At 51.2% G+C, this 16,897-nt stretch overlaps 1 protein-coding gene and 1 long non-coding RNA gene across 2 annotated transcripts; one reads left to right on the forward strand and one right to left on the reverse strand.

The window, feature by feature from the left end:
- Positions 1 to 217: 217 nt before the first annotated feature.
- Positions 218 to 16,330, reverse strand: FAM180A (family with sequence similarity 180 member A). Its single transcript, XM_019452860.2, has 3 exons — positions 16,001 to 16,330; positions 5,386 to 5,486; positions 218 to 3,890 (listed from the first exon to the last, which is right to left on the reverse strand). The coding sequence occupies exons 1-3, from the start codon at positions 16,074 to 16,076 to the stop codon at positions 3,546 to 3,548; spliced, it is 522 nt and encodes a 173-aa protein (XP_019308405.1). The 5' UTR covers positions 16,077 to 16,330; the 3' UTR covers positions 218 to 3,545.
- LOC109269056 (uncharacterized) lies at positions 8,796 to 16,051 on the forward strand. The gene is made up of 3 exons (XR_002080922.2): positions 8,796 to 9,874; positions 13,543 to 13,649; positions 15,943 to 16,051. It is a non-coding gene; the product is annotated as an uncharacterized LOC109269056 (long non-coding RNA).
- Positions 16,331 to 16,897: the final 567 nt, after the last annotated feature.

The raw sequence follows: 16,897 nt of genomic DNA on the forward strand, positions 1-16,897 counted from the left end.
GGCTACCGTATATACTGCATTTGGGCCTCACTCTTGTGATGATTTTGTAACTCAGAATGACAATATCACGTGCGTGATGTTTGGGTGGCAAATATTAAAGAGGCTGGGTAATAATTAACCGCTGTGGAGATCAATATCCACTGTTCAACCCATGGACCGACCACATCACATTCCTTGGCGAGATAATCTGACATAACAAAGATTCTATTGAGCCTAGTAAACTCGATCATGACATTTTTATTATACCATAAAGGAATAACTGTTAAATAAAATTAGGGAAGGTGAGCAACACGGTAAGACCAGTAGTTCTCCTTCAGGGCTCTATCCATTTTTCAGATGAAGAAAACATTTTCCAGGATACTATGCTTAAGAAATATAAGGCAGGTTTCACTTCTCTGAGGTATCTAAAGTAGTCAAACTCTTAGAAAGTAGAAAGACAGTTGCCAGGCACTGAGGGTGAGAGGAGAGAGGGGAGTTACTGTTCCAGAGGGGTCGTCTTTGCAAATTGAAAAGTCCTAGAGATCTGTCACACCACCCTGTGCCTATAGCTAACACTGTGCGGCACACATAGGCAACTCAGATGGTAAATTTCACGTTACTTTTTTTTTTTTTTTTTTTTTTTACCGCACAAAAAATTAGGAGACGTTAAAATGGGTTAGGAAACTAAGGGGTGCCGTGTAAAGACATTTAACAAGTGTTTAATTTTAGACCGGTCCACCGGTGGAAATACCTTCTGACTGATTTACCACTGAGGCGATTCTGTTTTAGATTCAAGGCGAGATGAGAGGGCAATGGAAGCTTCAGCCATTCAGATGTTTTTCAGCGTCTCTTGAGTGACGCCAGAGGTAGCCACCAGGATAGCAACGATAGAAGAAGCTTCCGGAATTTTTAGATCCTACAAGTTCCCAGCAGTATAGAAATGGCAGAATTAGTCCCAGAAGTTACAGGCACATTTCCTCTACAGAAACCATGCCCCAAATTATTCTGTCTATGCGTAATTATGACAAAAGGTGATCCAGTTGTGATGTGGTGCTACCGTGTGGGATCAGTGAGGCAAAATGGGACAGTCTTTTTCTGTCCAGTCTCCTATTTCACTGTTCGTTGAGCAAAGAGTCAGGTCTTTGGTGGCATTGGTGAGTGTTATATTTGATCTTCCACATAAATGAAGTTATTGTGATAAAGCTTCTTGTGGGAAACAATTAATTTGTATTCAGCCCCAAATAGTATTTAATAGTGTCATGGAATTACTGAAAATGAAATTTTCATTTGTCTCTAAAAAAGTCATGCCCTTCTTGTTTCTTTTCTTTTTTCTTTTCTTTTTCCCTCGGTCCTTGAATGCCACATAAACATGTGCCCCGATTCATGAGTACAAAAGTGCCTTTAATTTTTGCTGCAGGGTGAATGAACTTCCAGGTTATCACTGGTCCTGGGAACCATCCTCCCATTCACGAATCTCCTACCACTGGGAGTGACCGTGAATATCAGAACATGACAGGGAGGGACCACAAGGGTGGTCTGTCTAACCAGTGACTGAACAAAGGCTCTCAGATCCATCCTGACGGGGGCGGAGGCCCGGGGTGGCATGCAAGACTGATGTCAGGGTATTGCACAATGTGAAAGGATTGAGCCCTCTGCTAACCTCCTCTACCCCACATCCAGAGAAAGTACAAACAGTGAAGGCAGCCATGAGGCTAATCGGCCTTTTGGGAACTCCTGGCCCTGTATGTTGACCTTTGTTTTGGTCAGACAGTGATACCCACAGGGGGCTGAAAGACAGTGAGCGTCAGAGGGCAAGCAGACAGAGCTAGAGTGAGCATACATCCACCAAAAGAGACTGGGAGAAGTAGATACAAAGATAATCAGAATTGGGCCCAAAGATAAAGCAGAAGAGACACAAACCAGGCCGAAGAGAACATGGAATATTAGAAAGGGAAAAATGGAACCAAAAGCATATATCAGAGACTGCATTTGAGGGCCGTAAAAGGGTGGTGTAATCAGGGAATGAGGACCAGAGAAACCAGCGGTCATTAATCTTCGGAGCCCGAGAACATCAGGATTTTTCCATGTTGTATTTTTCTCTGATGATGAATACCTTCGTCCTACATCCTACTATTTCTCCAAAAGGATCATGCAGCTGCGAAGCAATGACTTATTCAAAGTTTTTAAGAAGTCCAGATCAACTTTAGGGCATCATCCAATGACAATTGTTAAATACCCATTTCAGAATCAAATTTAGCCGGATAAGATGTCACTCATTCAAAGATTAGACCTCTTGCAACGTTAGCCTCCAAAACCCAGCTGTCAAGCCAGGAGAGCCAGTGAGGAATCCGTATTAGAGCGTAGTGCCTCCCTCTAGCAGAGACCTTCGCCTACGAGCTCCGATTTAACACGGAATTATGACAAGCCTCCCTGCTTTGTCCCTTAGGTGGTAGCAGCCAAAATAGAACAAATTGCAACGGGCAAGTTGTGTTGGAAAGAAAGAGGAGCGCCCTCTTACAGCCTCACGGTGCAGAAGGCAGGACACGCACCCGACAGAATCGGCAAAGCCCCGGGGCCTCCTGGGCTTGGCGCAAACAGTCCAGCAGACCCCTTAGGTCCCGGTGTCCTCCCGGTGATTATCTCACGGCTGGTTCAGTGATCGTGGAACTTTCGGAAGCCGAGCAATCTTAGAGGTTATTTTATCCAGTTCCTTCATCAGAACGTTTCAAAGATCCTAAATAGAAGCTCAAGATGTTTCGTACATACAGTTAACAAAGACAGCAAGTCAGGATTGCTAAAATGAAGGTTCTGGCATTTGAAAGGGTAAGTTCTGTTGTCTAAAAAATCATTTGTAATTGGGGCGCTCAGTCTTGGAGCTCTTCCTAGGGTGATCCTCTCTGCATCAGCGTGCTTTCTCTGTTCAGAAGACGAGGTCTGACGGTGTGCAGCCTCTCTATGGGCCCCCGTCGTGTTTCTCCTCTGTATTAGATCCACTTTCGGAGAAGAAGAGACAAGACAGAGAGGCCATAAAATTACTGATTTTCTGGCTGATGCTTCTTGGTGACTTTTGGAAAAGTTGACACGTGGATCTTTGGCTAACAAAGCGTTTATTTGCTATAGCTCCAGCTTTTCGTTTTAAGTATCTTAACTATGTGGAACCTTTGGAATGATGTTCATTCGGCCTCACGCCCTGATCTCTGTCCCCCCATCTTCCCGCAATGCCCAAACCTCTGTGCCGTCTCCTCTAGCTCTGTCTTCGGCCTCGGGTGTTTATGGCAGTCACTCGGTGATGAAGCGCGTCACCAGGCAAATCAGGTGGCCTTTGGGGGCATCTTGAATGACCACGCTAGCCCTTTCTTGCAGCCCCGGTCACACTGTGACACGAATTAGATGTGCTTGTCAGGGAACTACGAGGGGCAAAGGACCTGGGGTTACTTATTTTATCTCTGCTACTCTGAGTTGGTGGCATGTGCTTTGTTGCAGGGCTCTGTAAATGGAGTAGAGAATGAAGAGTGTTTGGATTACCGCGTGTGCTGGTCCCTGCTCCGTGGCCGCGGGCCGGGCTCTCAGGGAGACACTCTGGGGCCCGAGGACCGCATCAAGTCATGCCTCAGGGCCTGGAAGAGGCTAAGGAGGGATTGGGCCCAGATGTCCTTCTGATGCCCTTGGGACAGGGCGGTGCGGTAGGCCGTGTAGGCCAGGGTCAGCGCTGTCCTTTCAAAGTCCTCTTTCTTGAGGATGCCAGGGTGGCTGGAAAGGCTGGCGCTCAGCCGGCGGATGTCCGGGATGCGCTTGGGGATCACGTCATTGCAGATGGTGCGGAAGTCGGAGGCTTTCCTCAACGAGGAGAGCTCCTCGTCCTTGATGGAGATCTTCAGGTCAGGGCTGATGTCAAGTTCAGCTAGCAGGAACTGGAGAGAGACACGGGACATGGAAAGACATGAAGCATTCAGGCTTCACTGAGGACACCAGTGTATTCGTTACCACGTGTGTTCATTGAGGGAGACAGACGAGGAAAGAGCTTTGGAATCCAAGAGACCTGGGTTCCAGTTCCGACCTTCCCACTAGCCGTGTAACCCTGGACGAGCTACTTAACTTCTCTGAGCCTCATTTTCCTCCTGTGTGAAATGGTTAGTAACAGTACTTCACTGGGAGGTTGGGAGAAATAAGTAAGGCAAATACGGACAACGTCTAACACTGTGGCTGGTACAATGCCCCTATTTAAGCGACTGACTTACTGTTATGAGTGCCCTGGACCAACCCCCGATTCCCTTTCTCCCCCCCACCCACCGAAGATCTTCAAAAGCATGCGCTGACGGCTTGGGGTAATTTAAAATCAGAAGCTGAATCTGAAGGATGCAGAGAATTGTACGAGGAATTAAGTGGGACACAGGGATTTGTTCTCATTTCTCACCTGTTCTTTAAGTGTAGGGTGGGGTAAGCCACACGCAACCCCTGCTCAGGACCAGGCTCATATGAGGAACGTAGCAAATACCTCTTGGACTCAGAGTTCTAACTCTCTTCTTTGTCTCTGACTCCCCCTGGCTCTAATCCATCTTCCATGCTGTTCTCTGCTATCTTTCTAGAACAGATCTGTTCACGTGACTCCCAATTTCCAGACGTGCCCGAGTTTGTTCCCTGTGGCAGGATCTGAAATCTCTCCCTCCTCCCCCCAGCTCAACTGCTTGGCTGCAGCAGGCCATCTCTTTTTTTTTTTTTTTTTTTTAGGCCATCTCTTTCTTAACCCGAAAGTTCTGGTATGTGGAGGATGTGGGAGGATGTCAAGGCAGGAGGGGGATTTGGGAGATCATTGTGGTTCCTCATTTAACAGTTGAGGAGATTCAGTCCCAGAGAGCAATGGGGGCATATGCAAGGTCGTACAGCCGATGGTGATCCTGGAATTTCCCCACTGAGCCAATCCAGGCAGCCTTGGGGGATTTGCCTATGGTTTGGAGAAGGAGTGGGGTATTGGTGGCAAAGGTGAGCGAGGCAGAGGAAGAGAGCCTTCGGGGTGGCCCCAGACTGTCAGAAGCATACAGTTACTGGAGACACGGCTCTACTGAGACAATCGGGGTGGCGTTGCCTGAGCACCCCTGAGCCTTTGCTGGGGAACGTGGCTCTGCTCTGCAGCTCGGGTGCTGGTACTCGGAAATCTCGAATTTTGCTTGGACTGAACCCTTGCAATGCCATCATTCCCTGTCACGGCGTGTGGGAAAGGGAGGAGATATGAGGAATACCTTACTGTGGGATGGGAAGGATTCGATGAATCCACAAACTAGTCTAGACCAGGCCCTATAACAGCAGAGGCCACTCATTTTCAGGGACTTAGGTCCCTTTGCCAAAAATCACAGCGAAGGTGCGACGCCTTTTGCGTGACTTGAATTGACCACTTTCTTGTCCTCCTACCTCGTAGAGCAGTTCTACTTCCTCCAGGGAGCTCTGCAGGACAGGATTCAGGGGCATGGATGAGGATCTCTTTGGCCGATGCGCAGCAGGAAAGAGCATGGCTGCAAGAGACAAGAGTTAGTTCGAGAGGCTGCTTGTGCACATGGCCTTCTCCCCACCGGTGACCTGGAGGTGGGCCGGCCCGGCCCGTCTTGAAAGTGACTGACTCCACGTGGTGGTGGACGTGAAGCAGGAAGAGGTGACAGACGACTCTGGTGTGCCCCAGAGGGCTCCCAGGCATGTCCCATGTTACTATTTCAGACCAGTGATTTCAAACCCGCTGCTCATCAGAATCATCCCGGAAAGTTTTGAAAAACTAGATGTGTAGGGATATGGATACCTTAGGGAATTTATGTAAAGCAAAATAAAACAAAACAGAAACGAGCAGACAGCCCTCCCTGCTGCCCCCCGCCCCGCCCCCAGTTCAACAAATGAGTTCTCCAATAACACCGTTCCCTTTGTTAATACGAAATGCTGGTTTATATTTATTGACAACCCTTTTAATCAGAGGATCAGACTTCTGGCTGTTCCCCAGCCATCTGAAATCGAGCTGCCAAGACTCTGGACACAGGTGACAAAGGGAAGGCAGAGAGCCGCCACAAGCCCCTGACACTTGGCCCTAGGGGTGTGTGAAGCAGAGCTCAGGGCCTCCCCTGGGGGCGGGCTGAGAGGGGCACGTGGCGTGCCGTCACTGGTTTGCCAATGTTTTTGGAGATACTGCATTTGGAGGTGGTACCTGGAGGAAGACGGATGAGCTGAGGGGTGGAGGGGGTGGCAGAATTAGGAACTGACAGAGGGCAGGTGAAGAAGACAGACTAAGATAGGGTATGGGTGTAATCGTTATGAATCCCGGTTCTCGAGGATGGTCTTGGGTGGGAGCAGACAGCCCCGTTCACCCCACAGCCCCACCTTGTACCAGGGCGCCGCGCAGAAATGATTGGTAACCCTGCTGCCTGCAAATAAAAGAAGGGACCCTCTTCTTCAAGACACTTGCTTGTGCCCTGCCAGAAAACTGGGGAACCAACCGTAAACATCCAAGCTGTGTCCAGGTAAGTGGCGCCCCCTGAAGTTGCACAGTGCGCGAATTGCATAACCATACGTGACCGCTCTCCTTCTTGATAACGGTGCCCCCGGGGCCATCAAGAAAGGGTCCAGGGACGCCCAGGGTACGGTGGCTAAAGAAGTAGGGCACTGCGTAAGCATTTTAGAAGACTTTCTTTTGGAAGGGATAAAAATGAAACATCTTCAACATAGGGGACATTTCCTGAAAAGCACATTGGTAGGAATCTCCCACTTCCTGGAAAAAGCTGGCTGGTTGTAGTATTGCTATGACATCATTTCCTCCGTAACTCATTTCTTATCTTGACCACGTGTTTCTCACAGGCTACGACCCATATGGTTTTGTGTTTCTGCACCTCCAGCAGGGCCTGGCAGGCTTCCAGGGTGTGTGCAAGGTGCAGCTGTTGGCTGACCAAGTCCCTGTGTGGAACGAGGCCTTGAGGGGCTGACTGGCCAGCTCTGCCTCCCCAGAGGATTTGGGGGAGAGGAGCCTGGGAGTTGCAGAGCAATATTTCCTGGCCCGGCATTTTAGCAAAATTTGTTTTCTTTGCCAGTGAAGTGCCAGCTTCCCACGGAATCGTGGATTTGGGGGCTTGAGAAGGCCTTTGTCCCTGTTAACTGTTGTTTCAGGTGGGGCTCAGGAGAGTGAGGCATCTCCAGCTCTACCGGTTTGCAACCTTGACTGCACATTAGAATCACCCAGGGGAGGTGGGGGGCGGTCTACGGCCATACCACCCTGAATGCACCCGATCTCGTCTGATCTCGGAAGCTAAGCAGGGTCGGGCCCGGTTAGTACTTGGACGGGAGAATCACCCAAGGGGCTTTAAAAAATATTGGTGCCTGGGTCCTGGTTCAATTGAACTAGGGTACAAAGGGGACAGGAAGATTTTTTTCAAAGCTTCCTAGGCTTCGAATGGCAGCGTCTAATGGTAGCCAAGGTTGAGAATCAGAGGCTGTTTGACCTGATGTGTAGAAGGAGCTGCCCAGGCTATATGACCACTCTCAGGTTAGCCCAGGGGTTCTTCCTTCTGTGTGCCCTTCTTTTCTTCTTACCCTGAAGGGGTGGATGAAATTCCGTTCTCAGGATCTGAGAACAACTTTACTTTCATTCTTCTCCCTAGCGGGATTCCTCTCTTATAGTAAAATTACAAGTATTGTTCCCTTAAAATAATTCACACTGTTCCCCTCCCCCCCCACCCCAAATTCACACCCCAGCAGGTAAAGGGGATGAGAGGAAATAAATGTCCTGGGCATGGTGTCCTTTCTGTGTCCTGTCATCTCAGACTTGGGACGGCTGCCTTCTGGGAAGTTCTTCGCAGCAAAATCGTCTCCCCGTGAATACCGACACTTCTTTGACTCACACGCCCCAAGTGGACCCTGAGCTCTCAAAGAATGGGGAAGAAAACACTTCTAGATTCAAAGCTCAGCTTAATAATGAAAACACTGTTGTTTCCAATAGCTCTTAGTCTTAGTCTTCTTAAAATAGCGAAGATTGTTAGAAATAGCTTCAGCCTCTAGACCCAGGGACTGATGATTGCCCCAGACAGTGTGGGAGGAACATGGAATTCTGAAAGATGGCCCCCTCCCTCCTTGCTGTCCTGTTCTACCCACTTCCACTACATTCTGCTGGTTCTCCTCCCACTGGCGGTATGTTGGGCAGGTGTTTTCTACCGCCATGGGTGTGGAAGTGTAGCCGGCCCCCGGCCAGACATCTCAGAGGCTCGGCAGTTGCCCAGGTCTGACTTCCCGTAAGCCAGGCGAGGCCTGGAGAGGAGGAATGTGCCTTCACGGAGATGCTGGAGGCAGCGCGTGAGAAATGACCTATGTCTGGTCCGTGTCAAAACATTTGGGCGTAAAGTGAAGTATGCGGTCACTCCAGATGTTCTGGTCTCCGACAGTGAAGGCCGGACTCTGTCGGAAGTGAAAATGGCCAAAGCAAGAGCAGACCGGCTCTCAGAGGTGTCTATGGGTGAGGCTGTGAACCAGACTTGCTCCCTCATGGGTAGACCAACAGCCTCATTCCCCCAGGAAGCCCTTCCCCGCGACCCCGCTGTCCACCGTCCTTCTTCATCTCCTTAGGCCCTCGGCATCCTTTCTACACATTTCACATCTTGCCGTCCGTCACCCTGAAAGTGTTCGTTCTGGTTGCCAGCTCCTGGGAGCGAGGGAGGGAAGAAGTTTCTGCTTCCCCTGTTTGACCTTGATGTCTGCATAACACTGGGCTTTAAGGGAAGCCTCAGTGTATATTTGGGGATGATTTTAAAAACAAACCACGTATTTTTGTTTTTTTTTAAAGCCCAACAAGGGGCGTCTGGGTGGCTCCGTCGGTTAAGCGTCCGGCTTCCACTCAGGGCGTTATCTTGTGGTTCGTGAGTTCTAGCCCCGCGTCGGGCTCTGTGCTGACAGCTCAGAGCCTGGAGCCTACTTCGGATTCTGTCTCTCTCTCACTCTGCCCCTCCCCCATTCACGCTCTCCTTCTCTCTCTCTCTCTCTCTCTCTCAAGAATAAATAAACATTAAAAAAGAAAAACCAAAATCCCAACAAAAACAGAACCGCCATGGAGACTCCTCAGGCTTTGCTGGGGTTTTTCCTCTCTTCCTCCACCTCACCCCTACATTTATGGGGGTCGTTGTAAGGCTGTGTCCTCACGGAGAGTGATTAGTCAACGGTTTGGGGCAGAACAGTCTTCCCAAGGCGGAGGGGAGGGAGACCAGAATGTCCCCACTGGATGGCCGTGAGCAACAGCACCTTCTCTGAAAGAGGGGACAGCGGGGGAAGCTAGAGACTGGCAGAAGGGTCCCACTCCCTCCTAGGCACTACCTGAATGTTGAGCCTCAGGCGGGAAGGCTACAGGGACAGGCGTGTCAAAATCACTGACTTTATGTGCCTTTTGCTTGATGTAAAACTGGGCCACTATGTTTTCTTCTTCTCCACCCGACACACCCAGCCCACTCTTCCAGGATGCGAATGTGCCCACGAGGACCACCCCGCGCCACCAGGGGCCGTCAGAGACTTCCACGTCTCCTCACGCAAAGGTCTCCTGTATGGCTGGTCGCAGGGCAGGAAGACCATGGGCTTCTCCCCAGTTCCCTGACTCCTTGGACAAACGAGCCTTCGGGGGGAAATTGAGGCTCTGTGATAGGACAGACCAGCACAGAGCAAACGACTCACTTGCTAAACGTTATGCCCGTGCACCAAGACAGCCCGGGAACAGAGTCCAGAGATTCGAGCGTCATGTGTCGGGGCCTGTTCTGTCCACGTCTTCTGCTGAGAGACACATCTGGGCTGCGGACCAAAGTTGTTAAAATGTGGAGCTCAGATACCATAACTGTGCACGAGCCCACTGTGTGCTCATCGGCGTGCTTTGGGCTTTCCACACGTACCTTGTGAGGTAAGTACTAACTTGCCATGTCATAGATGAAGAAACGGGGAGGTTAAGAAACTTGCCCCGGGCCACCCAATTTGTTTGCCGTGGGACTGAGATGAAAGCCAGGCTTTGCGGGCTCCAAAACCCAATCTCGCCAGTAGGGAGAACAGTGCTGTCTTTTTTGTAGGCGTATCGGCCCAAAGACTGGGCTCGGGGAAGGATAATGTAGTTAATGATGAATGCATTTGGTATAAAACAGATTCTGAAATGAATCACGCACAATTTTTAAAGATCTCCGACTTACAATAATGTGAGACGCAAGGTCAAATTACTACAGGCCTATGATTGCTCTCTTACATAGACCGCCGACTCCTCTGCTCTCTCTTGGTTCCTTTGTGACCACTTGGCAAAATGACACCCCATCTCTTCGCCTATTCAACTGCTGCACCTGCTCACCTGAAATGCAGCCAGAGGAAAACACACTCATGTTAGACGGTCTCCTTTTGAGTTCATGATCGTTATCCTCACATGGGCCTTTATGTGAATTTTTTTTTTAACGTTTATTTAGTTTTGAGACGGAGAGTGTGAGCGGGGGAGGGGCAGAGAGCGAGGGAGACACAGGATCCGAAGCAGGCTCCAGGCTCCGAGCTGTCAGCCCAGAGCCTGATGCGGGGCTCCAACCCACGGACCGTGAGATCATGACCGGAGCTGAAGTCGGACGCTTCACCGACTGAGCCCCCCAGGGGCCCCCTCATCTGGGCCTTTAAATGCTGCCCGACCATTACCCATACTTCCCGGTTCCTCTCACTTGGTTTCACACCTTCCGCCCTTTCCTTAAACCAGTTGCCTGTCTCTTGTCCGCACGCTCTGACTTCTCTGCTATTGTGTCCATGCTCCCGTCTCCACGTGGGTGTGCGGAAGTCTCCACTGAAGGTGGCCTTCGGCCTCTCCACCTTTTCTCGCCTGCATCGTTAATTGACGTTCCCCTCCTTACTGGATCATTCGCATCAGCACGACAACTGGTCTCTTTCTATCTTAGAAAAAGAAACCCCTCTTCACTGGCTGCCCTTCGTTCTCACCCACCTCTTCACATTGCGGAGTCCTGGCCTCGTCTTCGGCTCTCTGCTGTCTTCCGGCCACACTCACTTCCGTGCCGACTTTCAACTTCATATTCCAGACCAGACATCCATGCCCCCGACCGCCTGCAGGCATCGCCTTGCCCATTCGTCTCTCCTGAGCCCACACCCAGGCCCAACCCCAACACACACACACACACACACACACACACACACACACACACACACACAAATGCACACACATCACACACATACAAACCCATCTCCCCCCCATACCCTTCCTTCTTTGTCTAGTCGTCCCCATCTCTCTCAGTTGCTCAGGCCAGACACCTGGACTTTTCTATTTCGCATCCTACAGCCAACCAATCAGCCAATCTTGTGGGCTCTACCTTCAAAATATACCCGGAGTCTGGCTGCTTCTTGCAACATCTCTGCTCGACCCCTGGCTCCGGCCGTGAGCACCTCTCCTAGTGGTGTCTCTGCTTCCATCCTCGGCTCCCCCCGTCATTCTATTCTTAATACAACCACCAAAGGGAAAACGTAGGTCGGATGCTGTCACTCCTCTGGCCAGAACCCTCAGTGGCTTCAATCTCGCTCAGAGTAAAAACCCAAGATCTCCAGAGGACGAGCAGGTGCTACAAGACTTGACCTCTTCCTATGTCTCTGAACTCGCTCGTCATTCTCCCTGGGCTCACGCCACCCCAGCTGTGGGCCTCACCGTTCCTTGAGCATGCCGCACCTGCTTCTACCACGGGGCCTTTGCACTTCCATTTCCTCTGCCTCGAATACTCTTTCTCCGGCAACTGAGTGGCTCATGCCCTTGCTTCCTTCAGGTCTTTAGTCACCTCTTTAGGGAGACCCTCCCTCACTTCTCTATTTAAGAATATAATCCTCTCTACTCTGTCCCTAACTTATTGTCCTCAAACAAACCAGATGTCTTATTTGTATAGGTGTTTATTGTCTGTTTCCCTCACTAGAATGTCAGCTCCCTGAGAGCATGGGATCATGTCTGTTTTGTTTGCTGCTGTGTTCCCAGTGGGCAGCATCCTGCCCACAACTGTTGAATGAACCGATGATCCGTAGAAACACATTAATTACCCTTGTCACGCCCCTCCATTCTTTTCAAACAGAGCGCTTTACTAATTCCTTCTTTTCTAACAGGATGGTTCTAGAATTTATTTGCAATTCCAGGTGCCTGCTGAATATCAAAAGGCTGGTGTGGTCTCCTGTTTCTACCACACCCTCCCTGTATCTCCGAGGAGTCCTTATCCCTGCTTGGGAGAAGCTCCTTTTTTTTTTTTTTTTTTTTTTTTTAAGTTTATTTCTTTTGAGGGGGAGAGAGAGAGAGATGGAGGTAGTGTGCGTGCAAGAGGGGGGAGGGGCAGAGAGAGAGGGAGAGAGAGAATCCCACGCAAGCTCTGCACTGTCAGCACTGAGCCTGTTGCTGGGCTCGAACCCAGGAACCGTGAGATCATGACCTGAGCCAAAACCAAGAGCCAGACACTTAACCGACTGAGCCATCCAGGCACCCCTGGGAGAAGCTACTTTGAATGATCTCGGTCAAGGCTGGCACCTGTCCCTCCCCCTCCCCCCCCACCTACCTTGAGCTGTCCAAGCTTTCTCACCCAGACCCGGGGACAGAAGTCCCCTTACACGGAAGAGCCTGTCTTTGCTTTGTGACCTGACCTTCTCTCTGACTTCTTGTGATCTGGGGCAAAATCTCCACCCACCCCACCCCCCTCCCCGTCTTCCAAATGTGCTCAGTAGAACAGAATGGTATTAAGGCCAACCATGGTTTCCACATAACCACACAGCACTTGTAGCAGAGAGCTTGTTGGGAAGGATTCCAACTGCACACCGTATCAAGCCGAAGTACAACCACATTTTTAATGAATCCGTGAAAGCAACTCAGTGCAAATGATAGTGGGTATGGAGGGGAAAAAAAACCTCTCATTTACAAAAGATCTTTTGGGAGATCTTATCGATGTCACTTACTTTTCTGCTCTCGGGCCAACCCTTTGGAAACCCAGTGGCGTGCTGAGGGAGCCAGGACCTTGGCCCCGCGTGTTGGGTTCCTCTGTGGGAGTGTTTCTGAAAGGGCCAGACTGCCCCACCCCCTTGGGGGAGCTTAGGGCTGCCGGGAGCACCCGGAGGGGACGTGGGAGCGCCGGGCAGACTCTGATGCCATAGATGCTGATGCTGGGCTGGGGGACAAAATCCAGCTGTGTCCTTCCGGCGGAGGGACCTGGGGCTCATCAACTGCCTCATCCTCTGGTTCCCTCACCCGTGGATGGTCAGAATAGCACCTGCCGGTGGGGGGGGGGGGGGGTTACTGCGGCCACGCAGGTGCGCTCAGTTATCCCGGTCCCGTCAGTCAGTCAGGACTTACTGAACACTGATCACCGGCCCTTCCCTTCATGGAACATTCGTGATTGAAAACACACATGCTAAAAGGGACACGTAAAGATGACATAAATCCCACCAGGTAACTAAAGGGCCATCCTTCTCTATTAGCCTGCTTTAAAAAGAATAATTAACGTGTGTTTAATAAAAACAGATATTTAATGTGTACATTCTAATATATACTTTCCTCTTTTTTTTTTTTTGTTTTTAAAGACTGGTTAGCTCCCCTCAGCCCCCCAAGTGGAGCTCTGGCAGGCCCTGGGGGCGCAGGGAGTTGGGCCAGGCATGTCCGGCTTCTACGCTGGCCTCCCGAACCACAGGTGAGTCATCAGGTCGGTCAAGTTGGTGGGGCCGGAAGAGCCTGGCTGGCCCGGAAAGCTGCCTCCCAGGGCGGAATCCTAGAGAGCACTCATCGGGAGAGGCTGGGAGAGCGTTGGGACAGAGGGTGTGTTTCTTGTGGGTTTATTTCTACATTTCCGCTTGGGGGCAGGGGGTGGGGAAGGGTGGAGGCCGGGGTGCTGGCGTGGGGGTGGGGGTTGGGGGTAAGGATGAAGGCCAAAGGAACAGTTAAGTACGTTTGGAAAAATTGTTGTGTACTTGGGCGTGACTCTCATTCCGTCTTTAAAAGGAAAGGACAGTTGGGTCTTCCTTTTATAATTAGGAAAAAATGTTAAAAATGAAAAAAAAAAATCAACTACGTGGAAGACTTTTGATGATGGTTGCGGGACTCTGTCATTTGTGGACTCCGAATCCTGACGGGAACCACTAATCTGGCGCTTAACACGGATGCCTCATCGTGTCCTCTGTTTCACCAGTGCTGACTTCCCGTCTCCAGATGGATTTGTTATTATTATGCAGGGGGCAGACCTTCCCCAGGGAGGCCCCGGGGCAGTCACTTGGTCCCAGGCTGCTGCTGCAGAACCCTCTGTTGAGCACCCCAAACTTCCTCAATGAAGTTTTTTTCAGAGGTTTAAGTGGGAGGTGATATCTCACATTTAGAAGGTTCTTCATCGCGTAAAAAGCGTCTTGTTTACACTTTGAATGTGACCTTCACCACGAAGCGGGGAAGATAAATTTTGTTACTGTTAATACGCGACTTGTTAGCGAACCAAAGCTCGGAGAGGTTAAGAAGCTTGCCAGACGTCACACGACCAATTAGAGGCAGAACTGAAATCTCTGGGTTGCTTGCGGGGAAAGCTCATGATGTGCCTCTGAAGTTTCCAAGCCTTGTTACAAGTCAGATTATCTCATTTGCCTTTCTAACAGCCTGTGCATTAGGAGGGTGGATGTTGTCATCTTTCTCTAAGAGACAAATTAAGGAAGGCCCCCAGTGTCGCGCAGGGGCAAGGGGCCGAATGTAATGCCAAGATCTCTTTGCTCTCCTTCTAAGTGTCGCCTCCAACGTTTGTGCGTATCATGAGCAGAGGTGTGTGTGGGTGTGGGTGATGTTACCAGATGGAAAAAAAAAAAAATAAAAGGAAAACGCTACATGAATTATTCGTCTCTGGGCAACAATCGCTTCACAGCTCGGCTCAGAGAGCTGGCAAGTCCCTGATCACAAGCTTAAAAATGAGGGAATAAGAACCTCAGATAACCGCGGTGGCTTTGCTCCCCGCCCGTGTCACATCCGTTTGCCCTGTGCTTCTCTGTTCCACACTGGCTGCTCCTTTCCCGACACTCTCCCTGAGAACCCGGAGGCTCATCGTCACCCCCGCCGTGCCCCCGCTGCCATGCCCGTCCTCATTCTATTTTGGATCTCTAGAAACACCTATGAGCCTGACTTCTCTTTCCAGCTCTCTTGGGGAGAGAGACCTCAGTCCATTTCAAGCAGTGGAGACCGTCGGGTTGAGCTCTGCACGGAGTGGTCCTCACTGCTGCTCCCTCGGTCCCCAGCAGTAATCAACTGTAATTGGCTGGACGGGCGACCAGTGTCTGCCACCCGGAGCCGGTCCTGGGCACAGAGAAGAGGTGCCGCACGGTCCCCAGGGGAAGGAAGTCGGCTGTGAGCGAAAAGCCTTGCCGGGTTCCCTCCTCTCCGGGGTGGACTGCGGGGCCAGTGGGAGTAGCCGTCTGGCACACACGTGAATGCTAAGGGTCACCCTTGCTCTCCTGCCACTGGGCCGGCTCTCCCCAGCTGGAAAGATGTGCCCAGTCTAGCTCAGGAGCCGCGTGGAGACCTCCATGTGGCCAGCCCGTGGCCAGGGCCCCTAGTCGGGTCCCCCAGGTGGCAGGCCTTTTGCAAGCCAGCACCCAGAGCCCCGGGATACTGGTGTTCGTCCTGGTACCTGCTGTTCACGTGCCCTGTCTGGCTGCAGCAGGGGGTGGGCGGGCAGAGGGGCTGGAGGGAGACTACCCACATCCACGGAGCAAAGATAACTTGGCTCTGGCGTGTCAGAAAGGGCTGTTTTCTGCGTTCTCCACCTCCACCCAGATCCCTCAGCGGCTTTGATGTGTTTCAGCGTCCCATCCCCCATCACCTTCTAGCACCTTCTCACTTGTCAAGAAGCATAAAGTAATTGGCAGAGACGAGATAAAAGAGGGGTGTGTGTGGGTGGGTGCCGGGCGTCTAATTTCCTTCCACCGCCTTACTCTCCCCCCCCCCCCCGCCCCCAGATTTCTAATTGCATTTGAGAAAGAATAATGAGCATCAAATAAATACAGAGCAACTTACCCCTGCTCCACCTGTGGGACACCGCCGCCTGAGCATCATAACACAACAGCAGAAGCAGCAGCGTGTTCCAACACATCTTTTGCTCCAAAGAGGTGACACTTGTCCTCGAACCCAATGGGACCTCAGGAGCTACAGGTATGCCCGTGCTGGTCCTCCCAGTGTGAAGGTAGAGTTCTTACCCCCCTTCCCTTTACAGAAGTGCAAAAGGCGTCCTTTCCTGCCCCAGAAGGGTGGAGGCAGAGACTGCCTCTTAGGGGGGTGGGGACACAGGAATTGGGACCTCTGCTAATTCGACTCTCTCTGGGATTGGGGGACCGGGCTTCCACAGAGAGACTCTGTTTTTGAGCACATCTGGAGTGACTCACGGGGCATGTGATCTCCTTGGCAGTGGGGTGGATAAATATAATTTCTGTACTTGAGTTCCATGTGTTGGATGGACCCACTGGAATTTTTCTTTAGCAAACAGACTCGTGGAACTTGTTAGAGAGCCCGGCAGAGAGCTGGCTGCTGTCCGCATCAACACACACACACACACACACACACACACACACACACACAGCAGAGCCAGGGGTGTAGACTGCAGGAAGAGCCAGGAGGCTTGGCTGGCAGACCAGACACTGGGGCTGGCAGCCCAGCCTTGCCTTCAGGACAGCAGAGTCATTGTGGTGTCCAGGCTGAGTGTCACTTGCTGCCCTTCCCCTGAGCTGGACCTAGCCACGTTGGTGCCTGGGGCCGGCTCTGAGAGCCTTCCCCAGGTGGCAGGGTCAGCGGGTTGTGAGGGGCAGAAGCAGAGCAGTGCTGTGGCACGGGGGTATTGTATATGCGGGTAACCATCCAGGGACCCACAGGTGACCCTCTCCTCCCGGTCACATTCATGACGCCCCAATTTCTGGGCTA

The sequence above is a fragment of the Panthera pardus genome, unplaced genomic scaffold (genome assembly GCF_024362965.1).
Source record: "Panthera pardus isolate Hobbes unplaced genomic scaffold, ASM2436296v1 HiC_scaffold_8, whole genome shotgun sequence".
Lineage (NCBI taxonomy): Eukaryota > Metazoa > Chordata > Mammalia > Carnivora > Felidae > Panthera > Panthera pardus.